Raw genomic sequence first — 26,273 nt, forward strand, 5'->3', positions numbered from 1 at the left:
ACACACACACACACACACACACACACACACACACACATATATATATATATATATATATATATATATATATATATATATATATATATATATATATATATATATATATATATATATATATATATATATATATATATATATAATAGATGCAAGCAAACAAAATGGAATCTATGACAAAATACTGTTAGTGATATTTTATTCACCTGAGAGATGCACTAAACAGAGAAGCCAACCACAATCCCGGCATTCCATGCATGCCTTTAAAGATATCCATTACCATATAAGGTATAATCTGAAAGAATACAGAAAATATGTCAATTACCTTGTAGGGTATCATCAGAAAGAAAACAGGAAAATTCTTCAGAAACATAAAACAAAACTGTCATTGATCCTGATGTTAAACTTGAAAGAAATATTAAAAAGACAGAATACATTGAAGATAACTGGGACCAAAGGGATCATATTATATAGTTCTGGCGTAAAGGAAGAGGTGAAGTTCAACTGTAAAACTATTTTATTTGCAAGCATCATTCGGAGTTTGTGCCCCAAAGAGAGAGAGAGAGAGAGAGAGAGAGAGTATATGCCCTGAACAGTACAAAACATTCTATTTAACATGGCATATGAAATCCTAACTCAATTTATTTTCGACCTAAGAATATTTAATCTTGTGATTATGATGTGGATGAAACATACTGCTGGAGCCATTTGCCGTATGTGACTGTGGCTATTTGTCTTATGTGACCGGGGCCATTTGCCGTATGTGACTGGGGCCATTTGTCGTATGTGACCGGGGCCATTTGCCGTAGGTGACTAGGGCCATTTGCCGTATATGACTAGGGCCATTTGCCGTATGTGACTGGGACTATTTGCCGTATGTGACCGGGGCCATTTGCTGTATGTGACTAGGGCCATTTGCCGTATGTAAATGGGGCCATGTGCCCGTATGTGACTGGTTATAACTTTAGATTAGTACATATATAGAAAACACAAGATTCTGAACTAAAACTATTTCTTCTATAAAGATTCTGAATTTATTTGGAAAGGCTCATTTCGCCATATCAACTTTTATATTAAAATAACTATAGCATCCAATGACATTTTTTTAAACAAATATTTGTTTAGTACAATCACAGCCATGTAAGTATGAAAATACCTGATTAGGGTTATGTATTTGCTTAGAAGCCAAGGGATCACATCCTACGGTGTCGTAATAGGCATACGCAATTATACCCTCAATTCCAGCCAGAGTCAGAGATATGAAAAATGCCGGAGCGGTAAACATTAAAACCCTGGAAAGAAACAAATAATACATTGTTGTATCGCAACTGTAAATGTATTTGTATCTTTTTGTTTACTGTTCTGTCTTTCGTACATAACATTTATAAAAAATGTCACTGCCAAGAGATTACTTTTGCCCCTTACTAGTCTGTTGTTTTTGTTCTTTGTCGGCAATCAGTACGTTGTAATAATGAATGAAGTGCATTGACTTATGATCACGTGATGCAAAAGATTCACAAGACCATTAAAAAACAGATTCATTCAAATGAGCAGAAATCAAATAAATGTAATCATTAATATCCGATGGTTCGTTTTCTTCAGTATATCGCTAGACAAGAATCTTTATGAGGGACAGAAGAAAAGACAGAAAAATTCCCACATATACCCACTTTTTTGCATCCCTTTGATCTGCTATGGAACCTATTCTTTGAACAGATGATTCGTTGAAAATCAAGCCAAATCCTCGAATGAAATTGCCCACCAGCAAGTTCCAAAATGTATGACGTACTGTAGGGTCCATGTCAAAACTGAAAATATAATTTGACCGAAAAAAGTCTAACCGTTGATATTTTTCGTATGTAAATCCATACCCAATAGCCTAATGTATATACGAAGCCTTGTGCGAAGAAAACAAAAACAAACGAACTGATTTGTTTGTCTGCTTTTTGTTTTGTTTTTTTTTTCGTGGGAAGGATGGGGTGGGTGATTATGAGTTAGGTGCGCAGTCGTGTGTGTTTGTGTGTTTGATTTTTAACGTAGTTTTGACAATCTAAGTCAACCGCTCCGGCGGCTTAGTGGTTAGAGAGTCCGCCTCGGATGCGGGAGGTCGCGGGTTCAAACCCAGACCTAATCGTACCAAAGACATATAAAAATGGCACTAACAGTTGCCTCACTAGGCGCCGAGCATTAAGAGGTTAGTGTTAGGACTGGCCAGCCTGGTATCAGGATAATATGACTGGGCGGGACATCATGCTACATGTCTGCGGCATGATGATCCAGTGCTAAAACATCGTATAAACTGCGACACTGCAGACATCGTAGCGATAAGACTGAAAAATTGTTAAAGCTATGTTAAAAATCCAAATCACACACATACATGCACACTATGAGTGATATCGCTACGACGTATGCAGTGATGCAGTTTATAATGGTGCATAGCATAGAGGAATTATGCTTGAGTCATGTGGCATCATGTCCCACCAAGTCACATTTTCGTGACACCAGACCGACCAGCCTTAACACTAACCAATTAATGCTGCCCGCCAAGCAAGGCAGCTGCGTGTACCATTTTGTTAGTCTTTGGTATGACTCAGTTAAAACCAGCAACCTTCTGCGTCCGAGACTGACTCTCCAACCACTTAGACCACCGGAGCAGTTACTGTGTACAATGTTTGGTTTATCCAAACTTAAAGGAAGCATGAACCACAATGACTCTATGGTTAGAGGGCCTAACTCGTGACGAAAATGGCGCGCTTTAGAATCTTAACATAAAAGCAGCTTTCGCTGTGTATTTTTGGTCAAGTCATTTTACTCAGATTGCCTCGTCACAAAATGACCTACATGTGATACTCTGCCGTATAACACCCCAAACCGGATCAAAGCTACCATTTATGTACGGCAGCACTTCTTTGCCATAATGTTTCGTGCAGACTAATCAAAAGTACAGGAACACGAAAACGCTTCATCGATGATATAGAAATGAAGTGACAGCATGGAAGAGAAAGTCTGGATGGTTTCATATCAAAGGGCAAACAACTTCTATCCCTCAATAAAATTCACTGCAGAAGTCTCCAACTCAACCCACGTTTTCCTGGACACAACAACCAGACTGGTAGAAAACAAACTCCATACAAACATCTATTCGAAACCAACCGACAAACACGAGTATCTCCTCCCAAGCAACTGTCATCCAAAACACTGCTTTAGGAACATCCCATATAGCCAGGCACTGGGGATAGCCAGAATTTGATCCGACGATGAAACATTCCTAAAAAGGGCTGAAGAGCTATCAAAACAGTTAATTTACCGAGGCTACGACAAAGACCTAATTACGGAGGCAACCTAAAGGGCTAAACAAACAAACCGCGACGACTGTCTAAAATATGGAAAGAAGGGAAAGGCTGATAAGATACCATATATCCTGACCTACCATCCAGACAAACCCAAAGTAGGTAAAATCATCGGGAAACACTGGCCCATCGTGGAATCGTCGGACGCATTAAAGTTAATCCTCCCTAACAAACCTGTAGTAGCCTACTGGAGACCAAAAGACCACAAGGACATCCTAGTCAGGGCGAAGCTAACGCCAATCACTAATCAAGACCACCCTATTCAATCTGGCCCCTGTGTCGATAAAAGATGCAAAACCTGTCAACATATGATAGAGACCAGGACATTTTTTAGCACTGTGACTAGAGAAAAGCTAAACATACATGGTCAAAACAAACGTGCAAAACAAAGAATGTAAATTGTCTCATCACATGTAAGAACTGTAGTCTTCATTATGTCGGAGAAATTGAAAAGCTACACAAAAGGATCAACTTTCATAGATCTGATTGGATGACAAAGAAGCTGTACAGAAGCCCGGTCGCAGAACACTTCTCCTCCCCATACCACACTTTCAGTGGTATAACACTTACTGCAATTGCTCACAACACAAACTGGAGTTCCCAAACCAGGAATGAAAAGGAATCTTACTGGATACGCCGCCGTAGTAGATTGAAACCAACCGGTTTAAACCAAGAAGACTAGACAAAGACAGCCGTGCACAAATAAAGTTATCTTTTGCAGCCGACCTTCTTTTAAATAATTCTTTATAAATTTGCTTAATAGCATATGACTACTATAACAATGAAATCTCCGGGATATAATTTGCGCTTACTTAAATTTACATACAATAACAGATTTCGTTATGGCTCATCGATTTTTGGTCAATAAAAATATTTTCCAGTATCCGCAACACGTTGAAATAAACTAGTTGAAACATAATAAATTTAAAGGTTTAATCCTGTAGGAACAACCACGTAAAGTTTTGCAAACATAACCGTGTTTCTGTTTATTTGTTTGTCTTGTGTCTGTTTTGTATTCGCCTTTGAAAAAGACTCATTAGAGAGTCGAAAGCGCTCAGGACATTTAGATACTAGTTTCGCACTGTTTGGTGTCAATTTAATATATATATATATATATATATATTAGGTTCAATTTCGAGGAGTACAAGACAAACGTTTGGCTTTATTCTAGCAATATCACAACCAGTATACCAGGGGAGCAATTAATATTTACTTGGATGGTGGTGTCGTACGGGAGGAAATGATACTAACTGCATAGAACAATTGCAGAATTACCTCATATTGCTTGTACGTAAATTCGTCTCGTCCACCAACACCATAATATCGAGTATTATACCTTTCCGTTACAAAATATTATTGCACTATCAACAGCAATGTTTTGAGTACACAAATAATGTTCTACCCCTAAATTACACCGACTCTGCAATTCCTTAGTGAACATCTTTCCTCGTACTTTTCATACACTTATGTACAGCAATTCGTTGGGCAAGGTATTAGATATTTGTTGGCTCATATCAGTAAAATAACTGCTACATTTTTGAAAATAAATTCCATACGTTAGAAAAAGAATTTCTATTATATAAAATGTACCGATACTATAATCTTGGAAAAAGCAGTAGTAGAAAAAGATTTTAAAAAAAAAAATATTACAAATTTAGTATCATTTGGTGATACTGAAACGAAAAAAAACACAAACTCATTTTCTTTTGTAAAAACAAAATTGTGCAGCATTCCTATTCAAATTCTAGTATTCCAAATTCATCTTTTAATGTTGCAGTATTGTTTTATAATATTATAACAATAAATAGTTTTCTTAACAAAGAGTTGGTATGCCTTTGTGATTTGAGGAGTGCGAAAGTTAGAATTGTGAGGTGATTGATACTTGTTCAATTACAGAGACATCACTAAGTCGCTACATTTCCTCCTAAATAAAACATGTACATGTACCCACTTGAACATGTTAAGACGGCCTTTCTGGTATGCAATCTCCCATGTTCTACCCACGCCACCGATCACCATCGTCCCCTAAAATATCAAATGAAGTGCTTGAGATATATGTATGTATATATATATATATATATATATATATATATATATATATATATATATATATATATATATATATATATATATATATATATATATATATATATATATATATAATGTATATATATATATATATATATATATATATATATATATATATATATATATATATATATATATATATATATATATATATATATATATGTATATATATATGTATATATACATACATATATATATGCATACATATATACATATATATATGTATATATATATATATATATATATATATATATATATATATATATATATATATATATATATATATATATATATATATATATATATATATATATTAAACAATATAATGCTTCTATACACGTGAAAGTCCATCTGTAATTATATTATCCTGACTGATGTCATTAACGAATTTCTGCAACATCAATCTCCAGCTTCATAATTTCTAAGTTTTCTTTTTCATCTTGTAAAAGGGTTGTGATCACAGAATACTGTAATCGGAGAAGGAGCTGTTGAATAGCCAATATCAAAGTAAAACATTACCTCTCGATTGTGGAATAGTTTCTCCGGTGCTTCTTTAATATTTCAGAAAAATAGCACAATTTATGATATGTTCTCCTTTGTTTTCTTGAATCAATACTAGACATAGATATAGATATAGATATGTAGATATATATGTAAATCCCAAACATTACTTTCATCAACATAAATTTTAAATGAATATCTTATGTTTGAAGCTGAAAGAACTGATGCACTCCTAAATATGGCCTTTAACTTATCAAAAACCTCCTGACATTTTTCAGACAATGAACTTGGTTTTCTTACTCAACAAGCTGGTCAGGAGTTCAGCAATGATAGACGTATTTGGACATTATTTCCAATAACATATATCCATGCAAAAAATCTGCATTAGTTTTACTGATAGGTACAAAGAATTCAGAGATTTCCCTAACTGCTGTAGGTTTAACTTGACCGTGTCCAATAACATGTCCTAAAAATGTGACACATCCATGGCAAAACTCACTTTTATATAAAATAATAGTTACATTTGCATCACTAAGTGCACCAAAGAATTTCCGGATGGTTTCCAAGTGATCTTTCCAGGTGTCCTTGCAAATGATGAAATCATCGATGTAAGCGTCGCAATTATCTACACTAGATGTTATCATGTTCATTAAACTTGAACAGTACAAACCTTTAATCCCAGATGATATCGTTTTATATTAATAAAGTCCTTCTCGAGTTACGAGTGCTGAAATTTCCTTTGCCGGAATCCTATAATTCAAGCTCTTGTGACAACTCTTATTGACCCGCGAATTACCAGTCTAAGACGTTGTATTGGTTAGACTAAGAATTATCTGTCTATAAAACTTAGGAAAACATTTTAATAGCTCACTCACCCCTCGTTACCAGCAGGTACCTCAGGTGGTCTCCCTTATCTGATACAGACCCCAGTTTTAGCAAAATAACACATAGGTACTTGTGTAGCCTCAGTTTTGCTAATAGTCCTCAGAGGCAAACAGGAGATCTCACGATCGTGTTCCTGTCCGACAATGATTATCGATTTATCACCCTGATTAGCATAAAGAGAATGAGTAGTAAAAAGAGGATCAATATTATCAGTACCTCTTGATAAATCCATATTAGGAGTAAAATTGACATCATCAAAACCGTACTCACAAATGTGTCAGGTAAAGGAATAATGTCCTGATCAACATCATTCTGAAGAACTATTTTAGTCATAGCTATAGTAACTGCACAACTGGATATAAATGAGGGATTTCATTTTCAATATGATAGACTTTCTGATCCAAACAATGCATATCAGTTACAAGTGGATTAACCAAAACCTTATCTCGAGATAGGTCTTTGCCTAGTAATAAACTATTTCCCTCGATGGGTAAATGCGTCACTGTTCCGAATGTCGTGGGTCCTGAGACTAAGTTAGATGACAAATTTATACAACGGAGAGGAATCATAACAAACAATATATTCCTTCAATAAGAACACTTTCATTAGAAGTCTTCTCAGAAAATCCCTGATAATATAAGTCTCTGAGAAGCTCCTGTATCCCTTGAACTTTAAATAGGTATAGACTTCACAGGATAATCCATAAGTGATATAGAATGAATAGTTTATAATTCTGCATAATGAAATCAGACTGGGATTTATTTGACTCAACACGTTGTATAGCCTTCTGCGCATTACTATGACTTTGAACTCTTAGAAATAAAAGCATCTGGAAAGACTTTGTCTTGATTCTTTTGCTTATTTTTCTTTTGAAAGCAATCAAAATAACGAGCCCTTTTTGCAATAGGTGCACTTACGAAGAGATAAGGATTTCTGATTAGTCTTATCAGAAACTTGACCCCTAAATGGTGTGCCAGCATGAAATTTGGAGTGTTCGTGTGAGAATGAGGTAGGTTTTTTCTTTCAAAAACTGCTGAAAGGAAGACTTACTGACAAATGAGACTTTGTGTGTCAAGGAATAATCGTCAGCTGCACTTGTAGAATTTTCTAACATTTTCATCTTTTGTTCATCAAGGTAGGTATAATGTCAACATGGAGTTCGGAAATCAGGAAAGAAAAGGAATCATACTGGATTAGCAGCCTTAGAACACTAACACCAAGCGGCCTTAATCAAGCAGACTAGGAAAAGACAGCCACTCGCAAATAAAATCATTTTTTACAGCCAGCGCAGTTATATTTTAATATTTATTTTTCATTTTTCTCATTAGTCACTCACCGCTTATAATTGCTATTAAAACAAAGAAATATCTGGGATATAATGTACGATTACATAAATTTATACAAAAGCAAATGGCGATGTGCCATGCCGCATCCATTTGTAAGTCGATAAGAATAGATATACAGAATAATCAACCTGAAGCCATCTAGTAGACGCATCAAACATTAACATGTAAACTTTTGTAATTTTCAACGCTGTGCTTTTTGTTTGTCTTGTCTAGAGTTTTGTATTGCCTTTGAAAAAAGACTCAATTAGAGTCGAAAGTGCCCAGGCCAGTGATGAAACTAGATGTGCTCTGTTGTATTCGGTTCGAAATCGCTTTAGTATTTTCTGTGGGTGTTTATAGAATCCCTAATACTTTATTATCATGAGCATCTCATTCAAATACACAGTGTAGTGTTCGGTGTTTTCAATTAATCGATATCTTTTGGGTTACACTTAATCCTTACCCTTTGTATTACACTTAATCCATATCTTTGGGTTACACTTAATCCATACCCTTTGGGTTACACTTGATCCATACCCACTGGACTTCAATCCTTTTACACCATAAGCACTTTAAGTTACAGAACAGTAGTGAAAGGGGTGAGATTAGCGTCAATGGGAATTAGCATTACAAACACCCCCTGGGCGAGATTAGCGTCAATGGAAATTTAACATTAACCACCCTGGGCGAGATTAGCGTCAATGGAAATTTAACATGGGCAAAAACCCTGGGTAAGATTAGCGTCAATGGACTTTAACATTGGAGAAAGGAAAAAAAAGGAAATATTGAGATTAGCGTCAAAGGCATTCGAACAATGGAAAAAAAAATATCGATTCTAGGGACAAAGGCAATTGAACATGGGGAATAGAGTTTGGGTCTGTCTAGGGACAAGGGGAATTGAACATGGGAATAAAGTGTGGGTTTGTCTAGGGACAAAGGGGAATTGAACATGTTGGAAAAAAAACTACTTTAGGGACAAGGGGAATTGAACATGGGATTTTTTTTTTTTTTAAAAATTTTTATAAAGGGGTAGGCAATCGAAAGGCTATCTCTTTTCGAGAAATGTGGGTGGCCCTGAAAAGGGCCTTTGGGTTTATGTTAATATTAATATTAACATAGACGGCATCTGTCACATCTTCTTCTTCTTCTTAAACTCCTTCTAACTGCAGGTCCATACACAAGTACCCTCTTGAGGCATCCTTGTCTTTCTATGTAAACTCTTCTCATCCATAGACTAGTATCTGTCCTATCAACAACAGTCCACTTGGACCGGACATACATGAGCATGTCCGTCCTAAACATCATGGAAGACACAAGGGTGGATGATTCAACTGTGGTCCACATCGTGAGGCGACGAGAACAGGTGAATCAATGCAGTGAACTGCGCTTATTTATAGGTAGAGGAAGGATTGAAACGGATTGAGTCCATTCACCAATCCGAACACGCGTTACAAAATTCAGTCAGTCCGCATCCAATCCGAACAGAGCAGTCTGTGACGTCATGTGGTCTATATAGATTCGCTAGCGCCTGTGTGCTGTCAATCTATGCGACAGTGATTCAACATGACGGAAACTCAGAAAACGATCCATTGGGGTGCACCAGCAGTGGAGACCACCCAAGGGATCCCGGACTTACTTTCAGAAGAGGTACATTGGGATTTTGTGGATTTTCTTACCTCGCAAGAATTTGTTCCGGAACCTTCGTCTCATTCTTCATTACCGCAAGTGGAGAATTTTAGACAGAGACAGAAAGAAGAATTGGAGAAATTTATGCAACGACAAAAGGAAGCGGAACAAGCTTTTCTCCTACAGCAACAGCAACAGCAGCAAGAAGAGGTAAGAAAAAAACAACAACAAGAAGAAGTAGCAGCAAAGAAACAAGAGGGTGAAAATCAAACGGCTACGGTACTGTTGGACATTTTAGCGGAGTTAAGAAGTCTGAAACAAATGTATCAGACTTCTTTATCACGACCGAAGAGAATACGACCTTCCCGAGTTAAACATGCCAACCCTGTGACTAAGCCTATCGTACCACCCTTAGTGATTTCAACCCAATCATCAGAAGTAGGCCTCGGCCGTGGCAAAGGCTTAAGGCAGTTAAAGTTGATTGCTTAAACTCACCCCCTACACCAAAATAAAAAGGCCCTTTTCAGGGCCACCCACTTCTCTCGAAAAGAGATAGCCTTTCAATTTGCCAATAACTCAAAAATCAACAACAAAAAAAAAAAAAAAACATTTTACCCTTATAGTACATGTCTGTGTATGAGTGCGTGAGTGTAGCTTCTTATTTTAAAATCAAAACTCAAAGACACTTACCTTATATAATTAATGTATTCTTTTCTCCATAGTTACAATCCAATTCACAATTCACAACAGAACACTTTATAAATTGCATTCACTTCTTCTGTTTCTTTCTTTTTTACTCTCTCTTTTTTTCAATTTCTTCACCGTCACAGTCTTTTCCTCCTCTTCCTCCTCACTTTCTTCCCTTCTTCTTTTCTTCTCCTGTTTCTTTTTCTTCACCTGGCTGCTTTCTTCCTCTGAAGAATCTCTCTCTTCTTCTGAAGAATCCCTCTTTTCTTCCGACTCCTCTTGTTTCTTTTTTGGGCAATCTTGAGACCAATGTCCTTTTTCTTGACAATAATAACAGGTATCTTGACTTTTGTCTTTTCTAGCCCCTTTTTTCTTTTTTGACGGTCTGGACACTCTGAAGACCAATGCCCTTTCTTCTGACAGATATAGCAAGTATCTTGACTTTTATCTCGAAAGGAGGGAGAGTAGTCCGTCGGCTGGTCTGAAGAGAATTTTCTAATGACCCCTCGCAAAGCTCTGATGAAACGTTTCATCTGGGTAGTCTCTTCCATCGTTGTGCTCGGTTTGAGAATGAAATGAATAGTGAAAGGACAAGACACACACCTTTTTATATACGCTGGTTTGTCATGACTATAAATTAGTCTATGGTGTTTAAACTTGAGTCATTTGACGCTTTGCACTCAAGATGAAACGATCCTATTCATTCGAGAAGAAAGAAGAAGAAGAAAGTAAGAGGCAGAAACGTGATCTATCGCCTCGTACCAGAGCTGAAGTCTTGGCACAAATTCATGCCAGTGATTTTGAAGAGGACATGAGTGAACCAGAATTCGAACCCTCTAAACAAAGTTCACCACCCTTAGTTAACCCTGAAAAGTACTATTCCATTCGAGAGACGGAAAAGCGCTCCTCTAGAAAATTTAGAACCACGGCTTACACCTACACAGTGAAGTTTAAAGATTTCAAGTCCGACGTACCATTGGAGAAAGCAGAAGGGTTTATCACCGAGATGTGGGATTCTTTGCTCACCGCACTCAAGCGACAATGTCAACCCAAAGAAGACGATCGCTTGACACTATCCATAGATCACGACAGCTTGAAATCCCCTGTTTGGATCTAGTTTAGCAGACCCGCAGAACTAACCCCTTCCAAAGTCATGGACAAGATTCAACACGTACAACAATCTAATGACCAGTTTGACATCACCGATGGTAAAGCCACACTGAAAATGGCCCACGTCTCTCCTCCTCAAGGGACCGGACAACGCAATAAGGTGTTATTGGTGAACGACCTTCGCAGCACCAAAAAGAGTCTCGTCCAAATTAACAACCCTCAAGACCAGATGTGCTTAGCCCGTGCCATCGTGGTGGGACGAACCTATGCCAACAAGAACGACACGGCAGAATGGAAAAGAACCTGGAAAACTATTCAACAATCGGACCGAGCCAAACAACGAAACGAAGCAGAACTCCTGTTGAAACAAGCTGGCCTGTCCAAAGACACACCCTGTGGCATTCCTGAAATGCAAAAATTGCAAGATGTCCTAGCTCCACGCTACACCTTGAAAGTGCACCCTCAAGAAGTGCGTGGGCCTCTGTTGTTTCGAGGGAAAGACTTTAAGGACGGAAAATACATTCATGTCTATTATCACGATGACCATTTCGATACCATTACCACTATCACTGGATTCCTGGGATACAGTTATTACTGTGAGAAATGTGACTATGGCTATAACAATCGAGAGCAACACAAACATTGCGGATGGAAATGCCCAGGATGTTTGGCCTCTCCACCCTGTCTGAGCGAAGGACAAGAAAGAATACATTGTCCTGCTTGTCTGCGCACGTTTGTCAGCCCTGCCTGTTACCAACAACATCTGAAGACGCAAGGTTCACAGCAGAAATGTGCTTGTCAACTGCTGAGACTGTGCCCTACGTGTCGACAAGGCCTACGTACCAATAATGTCAAGGCACACGTATGTTCAGGAAAGAAAAAATGTCACATTTGTCACCACGTCGTGGACTTGAAACACGAATGCTACGTGCAAAAATACCAACCCCCACCAGAGAAAGAGGACGGTCACAAGAAGAAAGGAAATTTCATCTTTTTCGATTTCGAATGCATGCAAGAGACTGTCATTCACATTCCTAATTTCTGCGTGGCTCATCGAGCGTGCGAGAAGTGCATTCAAGAACCTATCTTCAGTCATTGCCCTCACTGCAGCAAGATTCCCGGAGGGCGTGAAAAAATCTTTCGAGGACCGAACACGTTAGCCGATTTTGCCCAATGGGTCTTAGATCCCATCGACAAGACGTGGAGCCAAGAGGACATCGAACGTTACGGAGATTGTCATCGTCATGCCACAGTGATGGCTCACAATTTCTCCGGATACAATGGACAGTTTCTTCTCAGATACTATACGGAACAAGGCACCGAACGTCCTAAAGTCACTTTGAACGGAGCCAAAATCATTTTCATGCAAGTGGGGCAAGTGCAGTTTAAAGATTCGATGTGCTATTTGGCCATGCCTTTGAGTCGAATGCCTAAAACGTTTGGAATGACAGAAATGGCTAAAGGGTACTTTCCACACTTTTTCAATACAGAAGCCAATCAACACGCCGTTCTACCCCATTTGCCTGAGGCTTACTATTACGACCCCGACATCATGCGTACCGAACAACGAGAAGCTTTCTACGCTTGGTACCAGACTCACGCCTCCGACCCTTTCGACTTTCAGGAAGAAATGCTAAAGTATTGTCGTTCCGACGTGGACATTTTACGGCGTTGCTGTGGAAAATTTCGAGAACTGTTCATGGAACACGGAGGGGTCGATCCTTTGAAAGAAGCTTGCACCATTGCCAAAGCGTGTTCCTTAGTGTATCGACAACGATTCATGCCTGAAAACACCGTGGCTGTCATCAGTCCTCAAACGACCCACTATGTCAAACGTCAATACTCGGTCAAAGCCCTACGTTGGTTACATTACTTGTGCGACAAGGAAGACAAATGGATTCAGCATGCCCGCAACGGAGGAGGCGAAAAGACCATCGGAACGTATTCGGTCGATGGCTGGGACTTAGAAAACCCCAAGATCGTGTACGAGTTTAACGGTTGCTTATTTCATGGATGTCCCGTCTGTTACCCTGATCGTAGCACTAAAAATCAGTTTTTACAACGAACCATGGAAGACTTGTACCAGGACACTTGTCAGCGACGCCTAAAGTTAGAACAGGAAGGATACCAAGTGGTGGAAATGTGGGAACACGAGTACGATCACCGTATGAAAACCGATCCCGAGTTTAAACGTGCCGTGGAAAGTTACAAGCTGATGGACCCCCTAAACCCGAGGGATAGTTTGTACGGAGGAAGGACCAATGCCACCTGTTTGCTGTACCAAGCCTACGAAGAGAAAGGAGAAGAAATCAAATACTTGGACGTGTGTTCGTTGTATCCTTACGTGTGCAAATATTGTCCCTTTCCTGCATGGCACGCACAATTGTTCACGGAACACATCGACCTGAAAAACATTCGACAATACGAAGGCTTGATCAAGTGTAAAGTTTTGCCTCCCACGAACCTATACCATCCCGTCTTACCTCACCATTGTCAAGGCAAACTGATGTTTCCATTGTGTCGTTCTTGTGCCGAAACGTGCAACCAAGACCAACCTTGTCAGCACACCCAGGAAGAACGGGCCTTGACGGGAACCTGGGTCAGCGTAGAATTGTTCAAAGCTCTGGACATTGGATACCAACTGTTAGAAGTGTACGAAATTTGCCACTTTCCCAAGACACAACAATACCACAAGGGTGACTCCAGTCAGAAAGGCATTTTCGCCGACTACGTGGATGCCTTTTTGAAACTGAAGCAAGAAGCCAGCGGCTATCCTTCCTGGTGTCACACTTCCGAAGACGAAAAGACATTCAAAGAGAAATACTATGAACAAGAAGGCATCTCTTTAGACCACATCGAGAAAAACGAAGGCAGGCGGTCGTTTGCCAAAGTGATGTTAAATTGCTTGTGGGGTAAAATGGCACAACGACCGTGTTTACCCAAGACGGAATATTTGACAGAACCTTCCCGCTACTTTCAGATGATTCACGACAAAATCAAATACATGAAACACGTGGACGTCGTTCGCGAGGATTTGTTCTTGGTCAATTACGAAAAAGATCTGGACTTTGTACAAGACGACCCCTTTGGAAATGTCATCATTGCGGCTTACGTGACAGCTCATGCTCGCTTAAAATTGTACGAAGCTTTAGAACTGTTAGGGGAACGTGTCCTGTACTTTGACACGGACAGTTGCATTTACATCCATCACCCGAGTCAACAGCACCCTGACATCGAAGGAGACCGTTTAGGAGCCTGGACAGACGAACATCCCGACGAGAAGATTCTAAGTTTCGTCAGTGGTGGTCCCAAAAACTACGGCTACGAATACCGGGACCCACAAGGAGAATTGCACACGACGTGTAAAGTGAAAGGATTGACTCTGAATTATCGTACCAGTCGTGTGGTGAACTTTGGGGTATTGAAAGAAGCCTTGCAATCGGGAGAGGATGCAAACTTTAAAGTGACCACCTATCAACCGAACAAAATTGTACGTTTACCCACTCACCACATCGTCAGTCGACCCTTCGAAAAAGTCTATCAAATCGTGTACCAGAAGCGAGTGCGACTTCCCAATCATTTCACCTTACCGTATGGACACGTCGGTATTGGTCTGTATATAAAAAGGAACCCTAGGCAAGATCGATAGTTCATTGTGACTACCAAGACCGAGCGAACAAGATGAATACTTTCAGAGAGACACAAAACAAGTTTAGACAGGCACAATTCAAGTGTGGGGCTTCTGAAGTGGAATGCGATTGTGAGCCTTGCGACTTCTCAACCTGTGTTAGTGACGGTGCCAGAAGAACTCGTCACCCAGGACGGGACTGTCGTGGACAGGCCTGAAAGACCCTTTCGGGAGGACACTTGTGTGACCTTACCCCCTACTATAGAACTGGTTAGAACATTACCCAAAACATGTTGTACAGACACTTGTGTTTATTCCACGTTGATGGTTATCATGTGCCTTTTATCCTTATACTTAAGCCTTTGACTTTTATGTATTTTTGTCTTTCGTATTCATGTTTGAAACATTCAATAAACGTGTTCTGAAAAAAAGTATATAAACTCTTGTCTTGTTTGTTTTCGTGTCACAAGTGACATTTCTCACACTGTGGCTACCTCTGCTGTCTCTGCTCCCTCTTCCTCCACTGTCAAAGTCATCGACGAACACTTAGATCGTGCCATTTGGGAGGCTTTGTATCTTCGCCATCCCTTTAACATGCTCATTGCTGGACCTAGCGGTTCAGGCAAAACCGAATTTGTCAAACGTTTGATCGAACATAAACATCATTTGATCGATCGACCACCTCAGCGGATCGTGTGGTGTTACAAAGAGTGGCAATCGGCGTACAGCCTCTTGCGAGAAAGTCAAGGCGATTCCATCGTGTTTGTGGAAGGCATTCCTAAAGAAGACGACGGCATCGTCTCTGACTCCCGTCAAACCCATTTGGTCATTTTCGACGACATGTTAGGAGAAGACGAAGAAGAAATTAAACTGTGGTTTACGCGCAAAGGGCATCACCGTAATGCCAGTGTCGTTTACATCACCCAAAATTTGTTTCAACAAAGTAAAGCCCATCGCACCATCAGTCTCAATGCGCATTACGTGGTCTTGTTTAAAAGCCCTCGAGATAAATCGCAAGTGCAAGTCTTAGCCAAACAGTTAGGAACACCTTGGCTGACTCAGGCGTACGACGATGCCACTCAAACTCCACACGCCTATTTACTCGTCGATTTGAAACCTACGACCCCCGAGGATTTGCGATTTCGTACCCACTTGTTTCACCACTGGTGCCAAGACGGAGGGCCTGTCCTGTACACGTCTCCGTCCTCGACTTCATTTCACTCCACTTAAAAAAATCTATAAAAACCTCAGACTCTTTTTCGTCTGTCTTACTCACAGTGCGAACATGACGTCCCTTCAGTCGCATCTTCCCGTCAAATTGATTCGTGCCTTGTATGGCATCAGTCGAGAAAAAAATCCACAAATACGAGCTCGTGTCTTAGAAGCTAGTCTCAAAGAAGTCTTACGATGTTTCACGGCGACGGCACGTCAAATACTCCAAGGAATCATTCAGATTCCTCATCAAACCAAACGCTTTTTCGATCGAAACAAAGTCGCTTTGGTCCAACTGGCCGATCCCCGCATCGACACTCAAACCAAAAAACAAATCATTTTGAAACCTGGAGGGAGTGGTACTCTAGGAGGGGTCATCATTCGCTCACTCTTAAGATGGGATCCTAATGCCCCCAAAGTTATCCCCAAGAAAAAAGTCAAACGAAGCCCAAAGAAGAAAAAGAAAAAGACCAGGTCCCCAAGAAGAACTTCTCCAGTGGCGGGACCCTCCTCTTACCAGACACCACCCCGGGAAAAGAAAAGAAGCCCCCAGAAAAAGAAAAGTCCACAGAAGAAAACTAGTCGCAAGAGAGGCACTTCGGCTAGGACGCAACCTTACACCCGCAAACCACGACCTGCCACGGCGGTGACCACATCTCCGGCCGCCTCACGTTCATCCACTTCTCCGTTGATGACACCAAGAACTGAAGAGTACTTGGAGACGTTGATCACACCAAGAACTTCTCCGTTGATGACCCCAAAAAGAACTTCCCCAGTGGCAGGACCCTCCAATTTAGTGGCAGTGGCTGCTGCTCACAAAGTACCTTCTCCCAAAATCAAAGTCCATGAAAGATCGGGTATGTTACAAAGTTTACTGGATTTGTCCAAGCAAGAACTGGCTCGATTTAGTCCGTTGTGTACCCCTCCACGACGTGTCATGCCTGTCCTCAAACTGATACGCCGTAAAGACAATCAGTGGAGACGCGTTCCAGTATAAAAATGACCTGTGACCAAGTCGGGGGTATCAGTGTTTTTTTTGGTGCTCCTGAAGACTCAAAGATGTCACCCTCCAGAAAACCCCAAGGAAAGAAAAGAAAAGGACTACCACCACGTTTAGTCAAACATGGGGACATGTTATCTGTCCTGTCCAAAGCTTCTTCACCTCTACGAAAAAAACTCATTCAATCGGCCTCCAAAGAGGTCATCGATACCCTGTGCGAATGTTGTTTGAACGTCTTGAAAGGCACGATCCCTTTGTCCAAACACCAGAAACAATGCTTAAGCAAACATCGTCACGTTTTTCGCCAAATGGTTCGAAAGACAATTCCCATTCGTCAAAAGAAGAAGATGTTGGTCCAACGTGGAGGCATTTTGCATCTCTTGTTAGGCCCCATACTGAAAGGAGTCTTGGGAACCATGTTGGGAGGACTGGTGGGAGCAAGATAAAAAGGCCCTCGGAAGTCCCAAGATCTCAGAATTGACCCCTGACAACCCTATGGAAGGACGAAAACTAGCTTTAGTGCCTTGCAAACGATGGATGGAATGCCATCGATGGCAAGAACAACGCACCCCGCATTTACCTCCCAATGCCCATTTGAGCGAGATGTCCCAGTTACAACACGAATTGCAGTCCTTAATGGATCGCCAAGATTTGTCCGAAACAGAAAAATCGCAAAAGTACGGTCAACTCTTGCAACGACTGCAACTCTTTCACCAGAAAGCTTTAGACGAAACAGCTCTACCCACTCTGAAAGATTTTAAGACCTTGATGAAAAGTCCAGCACCATCACCAGTACCAGTACCAGTACCACCACTACCAGTGACCAAGACAGAAAAAGGAGAAGAAGAAGAAGAAGGGTTTCAAACTCCACCAGAAAAAGTTAACAACACCACCTACCTCCAGAATTGGATGGATTAAAAAGATGATGGCCACCCCTTCTTCATCACAAGAGAAAAAGAAGGTGAAGACAGAAGTGAAACAAGAACCGATATCCCCCACTCAGATATCCTCCTCTTCAACGCCTATTGCTGGTCGCACACGCAAAGCATTGCAATCCAAGAAAGTACCCCAAGAGAAAAAGAGTAGCATCTTCCAAGAGTGGGTGCCTTATTAACACACCAACCAACACAAAAAATGGAAAAAGTCTTAGCCAGCATTTACTACGATCCCTCGCATCCTGCAGGTTACGCAGGAGTTCAAAAATTGTATCGTGCTGCCAAAACGCGACTGAAAAGTCTCCGTTTACCTCAAGTGCAACGATGGTTACAAGAACAAGCTACCTACACTTTACACAAACCCATTCGACGCAAGTTTGCCAGAAGTCGCACCCGAGTGGAAGGCATCGATCATCAATGGCAAGCCGATTTAGCCGATGTCTCTCATTTGGCCAGCTACAATCGTGGCTACAAATATTTGTTTTGTGTCATCGACGTCTTTTCCAAATTTGCCTGTGTCGTGCCCTTGACTTCCAAATCGAGCAGCGAGTTAGTGCGAGCCCTGCAACGGGTGTTGAAACAAAGCGGTCGTCACCCTCTTCGATGGCAAACGGACAAAGGCACCGAATTTCTGAACCAAGCTTTCCAAAAAGAATTAAAGAAACGTGACATTCATTTATTTACCACCGAGAATCCCGAAACCAAAGCCAGCATCGTGGAACGTTTTCAACGCACTTTGAGAGAACGCATGTGGAAATATTTTACGCATCACCACACTCTGAAGTACATCGACATCTTACCGCACCTGGTGCAAGCGTACAACCAATCTTATCATCGAAGCATCGGACGTGCCCCGCAAGACGTGACTCCCGACAACGAAGTGTTGGTGTTTGAGCGTCTGTTCGGTACGTCCCCGACGAGGGCTGTCCCCAAGAGAAGTGGAGAGTTGGCCGTAGGAGATTGGGTGCGCATTGGCAAAACCAAACGCACTTTCGACAATGGTTACTAACCTAACTGGACGACCGAATTGTTTCGCGTCACTGGACGAGTGCATGGCCGTCATCCTGCCGTCTATAAATTGGAAGACATGAACGGAGAAGTGCTCAAAGGAACGTTTTATTTGCCCGAGTTACAACGTGTGACCAAAAAAGAAGACGACGTGTACGACATCGAAAGCATTCTCGAACGCAGAACCCGTAAAGTGGGCAAACGACGTGTCAAAGAAGTCAAAGTACGTTGGAAAGGATATCCGCCCAGTTTTGATTCTTGGATCGACGCTTCGCAAGTCATCGACTATAAAAAGAAGTGACCATCATGCCCTTTCACACAGACGCAGCTACGTCGACCACTCCTCCTTCACCTAGTTCCTCTGTGCAAGATTTACAAAAACAACCCTTGTGGGTGTGGTGTGGAGAACGTGTGCCTAAAACGCAAATCGTCTTTTTCTGCCAAATCTTCGTGGTGTATTGTGTCATCGGGGCAGCCATTGCCAATTTGAGTTTGCACCAAGGAGACAAACAATTGTGGACCATTTTATTGAGCAGTTGCATCGGTTACCTGCTTCCCAATCCCTCCCTGAAATTCTCCTCGAACGGGAACCACGGGAAGCTTGTATCCAGAGCCAGTGCCAGTCACCACTCCAACAACAACCACAACCAGAACCCCATTTTGGGAGGAGACACGCCTCTGACATCCACTAACCCCTCGGACAGCCACAAAACTCTGGAATTATGAGTCACGAAAACCAATTTTACTTAACCTTACCCAGTGACAGTCCCATGGAGGTGTTTCCCCACAACACGTTGTACTGTTACACGGCTAAATTACCTCAAGCCATCCAGTTAGATCATGAAGCCCATTGGGAAGTGGCTTTAGTAGAAATGATTCACCCTACACAAATCCAAAACATCACCGAAAAGCAAAACACTTTTGAGGTCGAAATCATGAACCAACAATTACAAGAAGCCATGAATGACATCGGATTTTCAGGGGACACAAGACCATCCAACAATTCACCCTTCAATATCTACACCTTGAAAATTCCGGCAGGGTTTTATTTTAGTGGCCAACATTTGGTGGACACCATTACTTCCAGGTTCGAGTTCGCCTTTGGCAAAGCCCTTGACAGAGTCAAAAAAAGTGTCACCCTGGAGTACCATAAAGTGGCTCGTCGCTTACTGATGAAATTTCAGGATACCCAAACGTTGTCCATCAGTTTTAATCATGACTTGTTTGATATTTTAGGTGGAGACACAAAAATGGCTCCAAATTTTAAACCGAAGATCAACAGCAATACGGAATTTTACAAGTTTTTTCGATTCCCTGTAGAACTGAACCAAGGAATGAATTTGATGTTCGTGTACTCCGATGTGGTGAAGTATAACGTGGTGGGACACACCTCTGTACCGTTACTGCGTGTCATTCCTTTCAAAGTGGATAGTACCACGACCAGTGACCAGGAAGGTGGAAACACCTATCACGTCCACCGGGAATTTGTGCATCCTCATTATTTGCCTGTCAGCAAGTCGTATTTGGACACGGTCAACATTGCTATAAAAGGAGATCTGGGACAAAATATTCCATTCACCAAAGGAAAAGTCACGGTGAAACTCCATTTTCGAAAACGGTTCTCTCACGACTGGTAAGTCATGTATCCAGTGTATCGAGGGGTTGCACGACAGCGAGGACACGGTTTAGGAGATATGTTAAAATCGGCCTTTCGTTCGGTGGCCCCGGTGTGGAAACCGATGGTGACACGCGGATTGCACGCCTTGAAAGATGCGGCACTGACACAAGGCAAAGAATTTCTCCAAAATGTCATCATCGACAAACAAAACCCTAAAGAAGCCTTCATGAGGGCAGGCAAAAATGTCTTGCTGCAAACGGGTAAAGACCTTTTGGGCCGACAAGACACACCTATAAATGCCCTGCACGCTACCGAGTCAAGCATTCAGCAAGGACAAGGCAGAAAGAGACGACGAAGAAAACACTCTTTCACCAGACTTCAAGCTAGAAAGGCCAAGAAAAGAAGAACCGTTCGAGACTTAAACGTTTTCGATTATTGAGACACTGCAACAAAAAAATGATGCACCGAGAGTCTTGCGCCTGTTCCAAGACGGAACTGGATCTGTTTGCCATGCCCCCCACCATGATGACCATGCAAGAATCTCAATGGGTGGAATTTCATCCCGTCTCCTCATTGACCGATTCCGCTCCCATCGAGTTTGAAATCAAGGGACAGCCCGAAGATTACATCGATCTGAATAGCAGTTACTTGTACCTGAAAGTCAAAGTTCTAGATAAGGATGGAAATGCTATAGACACTGAGCCAGTAGCTCCCGTCAACAATTTCATGCATTCCTTGTTCAGCTCAGTGGACTTGTACTTGAACAACAAACTGGTTAGCAGCAGCATGGATACTTACCCTTACCGTGCCTACCTGGAAAATCTCTTGACGTACGGAATAGACGCCAAGAACACTCATCTCAATGCCTGCGTGCTATGGGAACCTGACGAAGCGGGCGAATTTGATAAAACATGTCTTGAAGCTGACCCCAAATCAAAAACAACCACCAATGAGGGATTTGTAGAACGAAGAAAGAGAATCATAGGACATAACCAAAGTTTAGAACTGATGGATCGTTTGCATTTGGACATGTGGTTGCAAGAAAAATATTTGCTGAACGGGGTGGATGTCCGCCTGAGACTGAATCGGAGCAGTACCGCTTTCCATTTATTGGCTGATGCTGGCGAGTACAAAACCAAAATCCAAGAAGCCAGACTCTACGTACGTCGTGTGGAAGTGTTACCTAAAGTAGGTAACGACATCAGTCAGACGTTGAGCAGAACGACCGCCATGTATCCGATCCGACGCGTAGAAGGGAAAACTTTCACCATTCCTAGGGGACAGCGATCCATGATCGAAGATCATCTGTTCCAAGGACAGCTACCCAAACGTTTGATCCGTGGTATGGTCTCGAATGAAGCCTTCAACGGAGCTATCACTAAAAATCCTTTCAACTTTCATCACTTCAACGTGTCCAAGATTGAAGTCAGTCGCGATGGCAAGACCTTGTGTACCCGACCTTTCGAACCTGACTTTGAGAAGAAGAATTACTTGAGATCGTACTTGTCCTTGTACGAAGCCACGGGACAGTTAGGAACCAACACCAGTCACGGCATTACGTACGACGATTATGACGGAGGCTATGCTTTGTGGGCTTTTGATTTCACTCCAGACCAAGGCAGCCACGAGGGACATTTCCACCCTATAAAATCCGGCCAGATTCGTGTGGAAATTCAGTTCGGAAACAGAATCGGTGATGATGATGTAACGTTGAACGTCATCCTGTATGCAGAATTCGATAATACCATAGAAATCAACAGTTTGAGAGAAGTCATTCAAGATTACTAGAAGCCATGGAAGACTGTTATCCCTCTTTACCTAGTGGAGAAGCTTTGAAGATGGAATGTGAGGAGACCGTGGAAGGAGAATCCCAACACAAAGACGAAAAGGACATCGTGATCAAGTCGAGATGGCCAGAACAAGAACAGCAATTGGTCTCCTACTATGCTACATACCTGGCAGACACAATTACGACATGGATGAAGCATGATTACTATGGATGCCAAAACATCAGTCAAGAAGAAAAATTCAACGAATATCTGGACGAAGCTTGGAGTCTGTTTAAAAAAGACGTGTTACGTTGGTGGTATAAAGACTTGCGTGAACATTTCTGTCCTCCATTAACGACTCGAGACATCCATTACATCAAAACCCCCTTTGACAAATTGAAAGAGAAAGTCGAGATCGAAATTGATCACTTATTATCAGCAAAAGAACATTTAGTGACTTATTTTGATCGTGATTTTTCTAGAAACGATGAGAAAGTAAATCGTTGATTTTTTGACTAGTATGCTTATTTTGTTGTCTTAAGCTAGGAAACGTAGTGTCCATCCATGAATCAATGACTTGCAACAGTGGAAATCACAATTTCATTCACAACTTTGCCAACCCTGTTTAAAGTAGAGTGTAAATTGAAAAAAATGTTTGATGTTATATTGTTGGATTATTGTTAAAAAATGTTAGAGTTGTTGGTTAGTGTTAAGTGATTTTTGAATAAAAAATGATGTGTTTTGAAAAAAATGCCTTTGTGATTTGTTTGGCTATAAGAATGTTTGATTCATGCTCTTTGACTTCTTACTATCCCTCTCATGACACTCATTGAACATTGCGGCTCGAAAACCGTAGAGGGATGTTTTCCTTCACGTCCGCGCTTTGACTTTAAGAACCGGGTTGTTTCCAGTCTAACCATCCATTGTCGACTCATCCTCCTACGAAGATGTGCTCCAAACTAGCTAAGCTAAACGAAGCCTACGTGAATTTGCATAGGGTCAGACACAGTCTGATACCGAAGCCAGAAGAGATAGAGAATGTGAGAATGCTAAAAGTCACTGAAGACTTGATAGAAGAACTCTTCAGAGAAGAAGTGAATAGGGAGAAAGAAGAATGGACAGAGAAGTACAGACTTCAGAGACAACAACAACAACAACAGCAGCAGCAACAGCAACAGGAACCTGAACCTGAGAGAGGCTTTGTCGATTGTCGTATCGACACCAAAGAGTTCTTCTTCTCTTTCCGAAGTAGCAGACCTATCGCCAGAAAGTCTATCCTCAGAGGACATCGCATTCTTAGAAACTAAAAGATTGCCATAGCAAACTAAAAAAAAAAAAAAAAAAACAGCCCTTTTCAGGGCTACCCCAATACTCTAGAAAAGAAATAACAATCAATTTGCCAATGTGTGTAGGTAGAGTAGTGTGAATATAAACACTAACTCTTTTTTATAGTGTGAGGGTATGTGTTTGTGTGTTTGTGTTTGTAACATCTCACGTACGTTGGTGTGGATAATAGATTAAGATCATGTTTTTTTTGGCTGTTTGAGGTGTGGGGAGAGTAGATTTGGAGGGTTTGATTGAATTGCTTTGCGTATGTGAATAGTATATTGGAGTGATTAATGAAAAAAATTTTTAGAATAGGAATGGGTAGTATAAAAAAGTGAGTGAGTGTTTCTTTTAGGTCCGCGCGTTGTTTTTTGGTCATGATCTAGGTAAGATCAATTTTATGTTTTTTAGGGGGATGTTTTCCTTCACGTCCGCAGTTTTAGTATAAATTGAAACTCGTTCGGCAGTCCAGCTACCCTTGTTGATTGATCAACACCAGAATGAACACGAGACTGGCGAAACTGTTGGAACTTCATGTTCATCTGGAATATGCCAGGCGCCTGTTGAACGAGCTGGCCACGGAGGCCATTGTGGAAGAAGGAAGGATGAGAGAGGAGGAGGAAAGAAGAAATAAAGAAGAGGAGGAGAGAAGATACAAAGAAGAGGAGGAAAGAAGATACAAAGAAGAGGAGAGAAGAAACAAAGAAGAGGAGGAGAGAAGATACAAAGAACAGGAGGAGGAAAAGGAGAAAAGAAGAAGAAATTTCAGAATCCCAGAAACCGAAAATTGGGATTCTGAAGCCACATATCCTGCTTCTGCTCTCTCCCCCAAAAAAGTAAAAAGCAACTGGGGAACAAGATGTGTATGTGGCGCCAGGCCTGGAAGGTGCCACCATTAACCAGGTGTCCATGAAGTTAAAAAAAAACAGCCCTTTTCAGGGCTACCCAATACTCTAGAAAAGAAATAACCATCAATTTGCCAATATGTGTGTGTGTGTGTGTGTGTGTGTGTGTGTGTGTGTGTGTGTGTGTAGGTAGAGTAGTGTGAATATAAACACTAACTCTTTTTTCATAGTGCGAGGGTATGTGTTTGTGTGTTTGTGTTTGTAACTGCTCACGTAAGTTTGTGTGAATGGTAGATTATGGGTTTCTTTATTGTTTCTTAGCGTATGTGAAGAGTATAGTTTGGGTTTTGTAACCGCTCACGTACGATTGTGTGGATAGTAGATTATGGATTTTGTTTATTGTTTCTTAGCGTATGTGGAGAGTATAGTTTGGGTTTTGTAACCGCTCACGTACGATTGTGTGGATAGTAGATTATGGATTTTGTTTATTGTTTCTTAGCGTATGTGGAGAGTATAGTTTGGGTTTTGTAACCGCTCACGTACGATTGTGTGGATAGTAGATTATGGATTTTGTTTTAATGATTTGCGTGTGTAAATAGTAGATTTGGGGTTTGTTTATTGTTGCTTCACTTATGTGGATAGTATATTATATGAAATGAGAAAAGTAGGGGATGTTTTCTTTCACGTCCGCACGATGTTAGGTCATGATCTAGGTAATATCAATTTTATGTTTTAGGGGGATGTTTTCCTTCACGTCCACGCTTTTCGTATAAGAACCCACAGTATTCGTCGTTCAAACCATTCTACAGACAAGATGGCTTCGAACCACCTCGATAAATTTCAAACATTGCAAGACGTCCTTGACAATTTGGGCATGATAGAACAAATGCTAGTACGACTCAATGAAGACCACTATTCTTATAGTCCGCATAGAGTAAAAATGGAGATTAACAACTTAAGAAAAGCAAAGGACATGATAAGTGGTGTGATGAAGGAAATAAAGGAGGAGAAGGAGGATGAAGAGGAAAGGATAAGAATACGAAAATGGAATGAAAAAATTGAAAAAGAAGAAGAAAATGAGAAGAGGAAGAAAGAAGAGGAGGAGGAAGAGAAGAAAGAAGAAGAGTGTAGGTGAGAAAATAAGAAGTTGGTGGAGAAAAAGAAGAAATTAGAAGCAGAAGAAGAAGAAGAAACCAAAGGCCCTTTTCAGGGCCAGCCATATTTCTCGAAAAGAGAATGACTTTTCAATTGCCTACCCCTTTATAAAAAATTTTAAAAAAAAAAAAAATCCCATGTTCAATTCCCCTTGTCCCTAAAGTAGTTTTTTTTTCTAACATGTTCAATTCCCCTTTGTCCCTAGACAAAC

General features: G+C 41.0%; 1 protein-coding gene across 2 annotated transcripts in view; it reads right to left on the reverse strand.

Moving 5' to 3' along the window:
* Positions 1–26,273, reverse strand: part of LOC149798543 (sodium-dependent multivitamin transporter-like) — a 56,413-nt gene that overhangs the window by 14,539 nt on the left and 15,601 nt on the right. For both annotated transcript variants that reach the window (XM_089957352.1, XM_089957350.1), the window contains exons 7-10: positions 5,296–5,369; positions 1,665–1,802; positions 1,151–1,286; positions 201–289 (exon numbers count right to left, since the gene is read on the reverse strand). In XM_089957352.1, the coding sequence (XP_089813478.1) occupies positions 201–289; positions 1,151–1,286; positions 1,665–1,802; positions 5,296–5,369 (437 nt within the window). The remainder of the gene's footprint in view (positions 1–200; positions 290–1,150; positions 1,287–1,664; positions 1,803–5,295; positions 5,370–26,273) is intronic.

This window comes from Sinohyriopsis cumingii, chromosome 5 (genome assembly GCF_028554795.1).
Source record: "Sinohyriopsis cumingii isolate HCF-2022 chromosome 5, ASM2855479v2, whole genome shotgun sequence".
Taxonomy (NCBI): Eukaryota; Metazoa; Mollusca; class Bivalvia; order Unionida; family Unionidae; genus Sinohyriopsis; species Sinohyriopsis cumingii.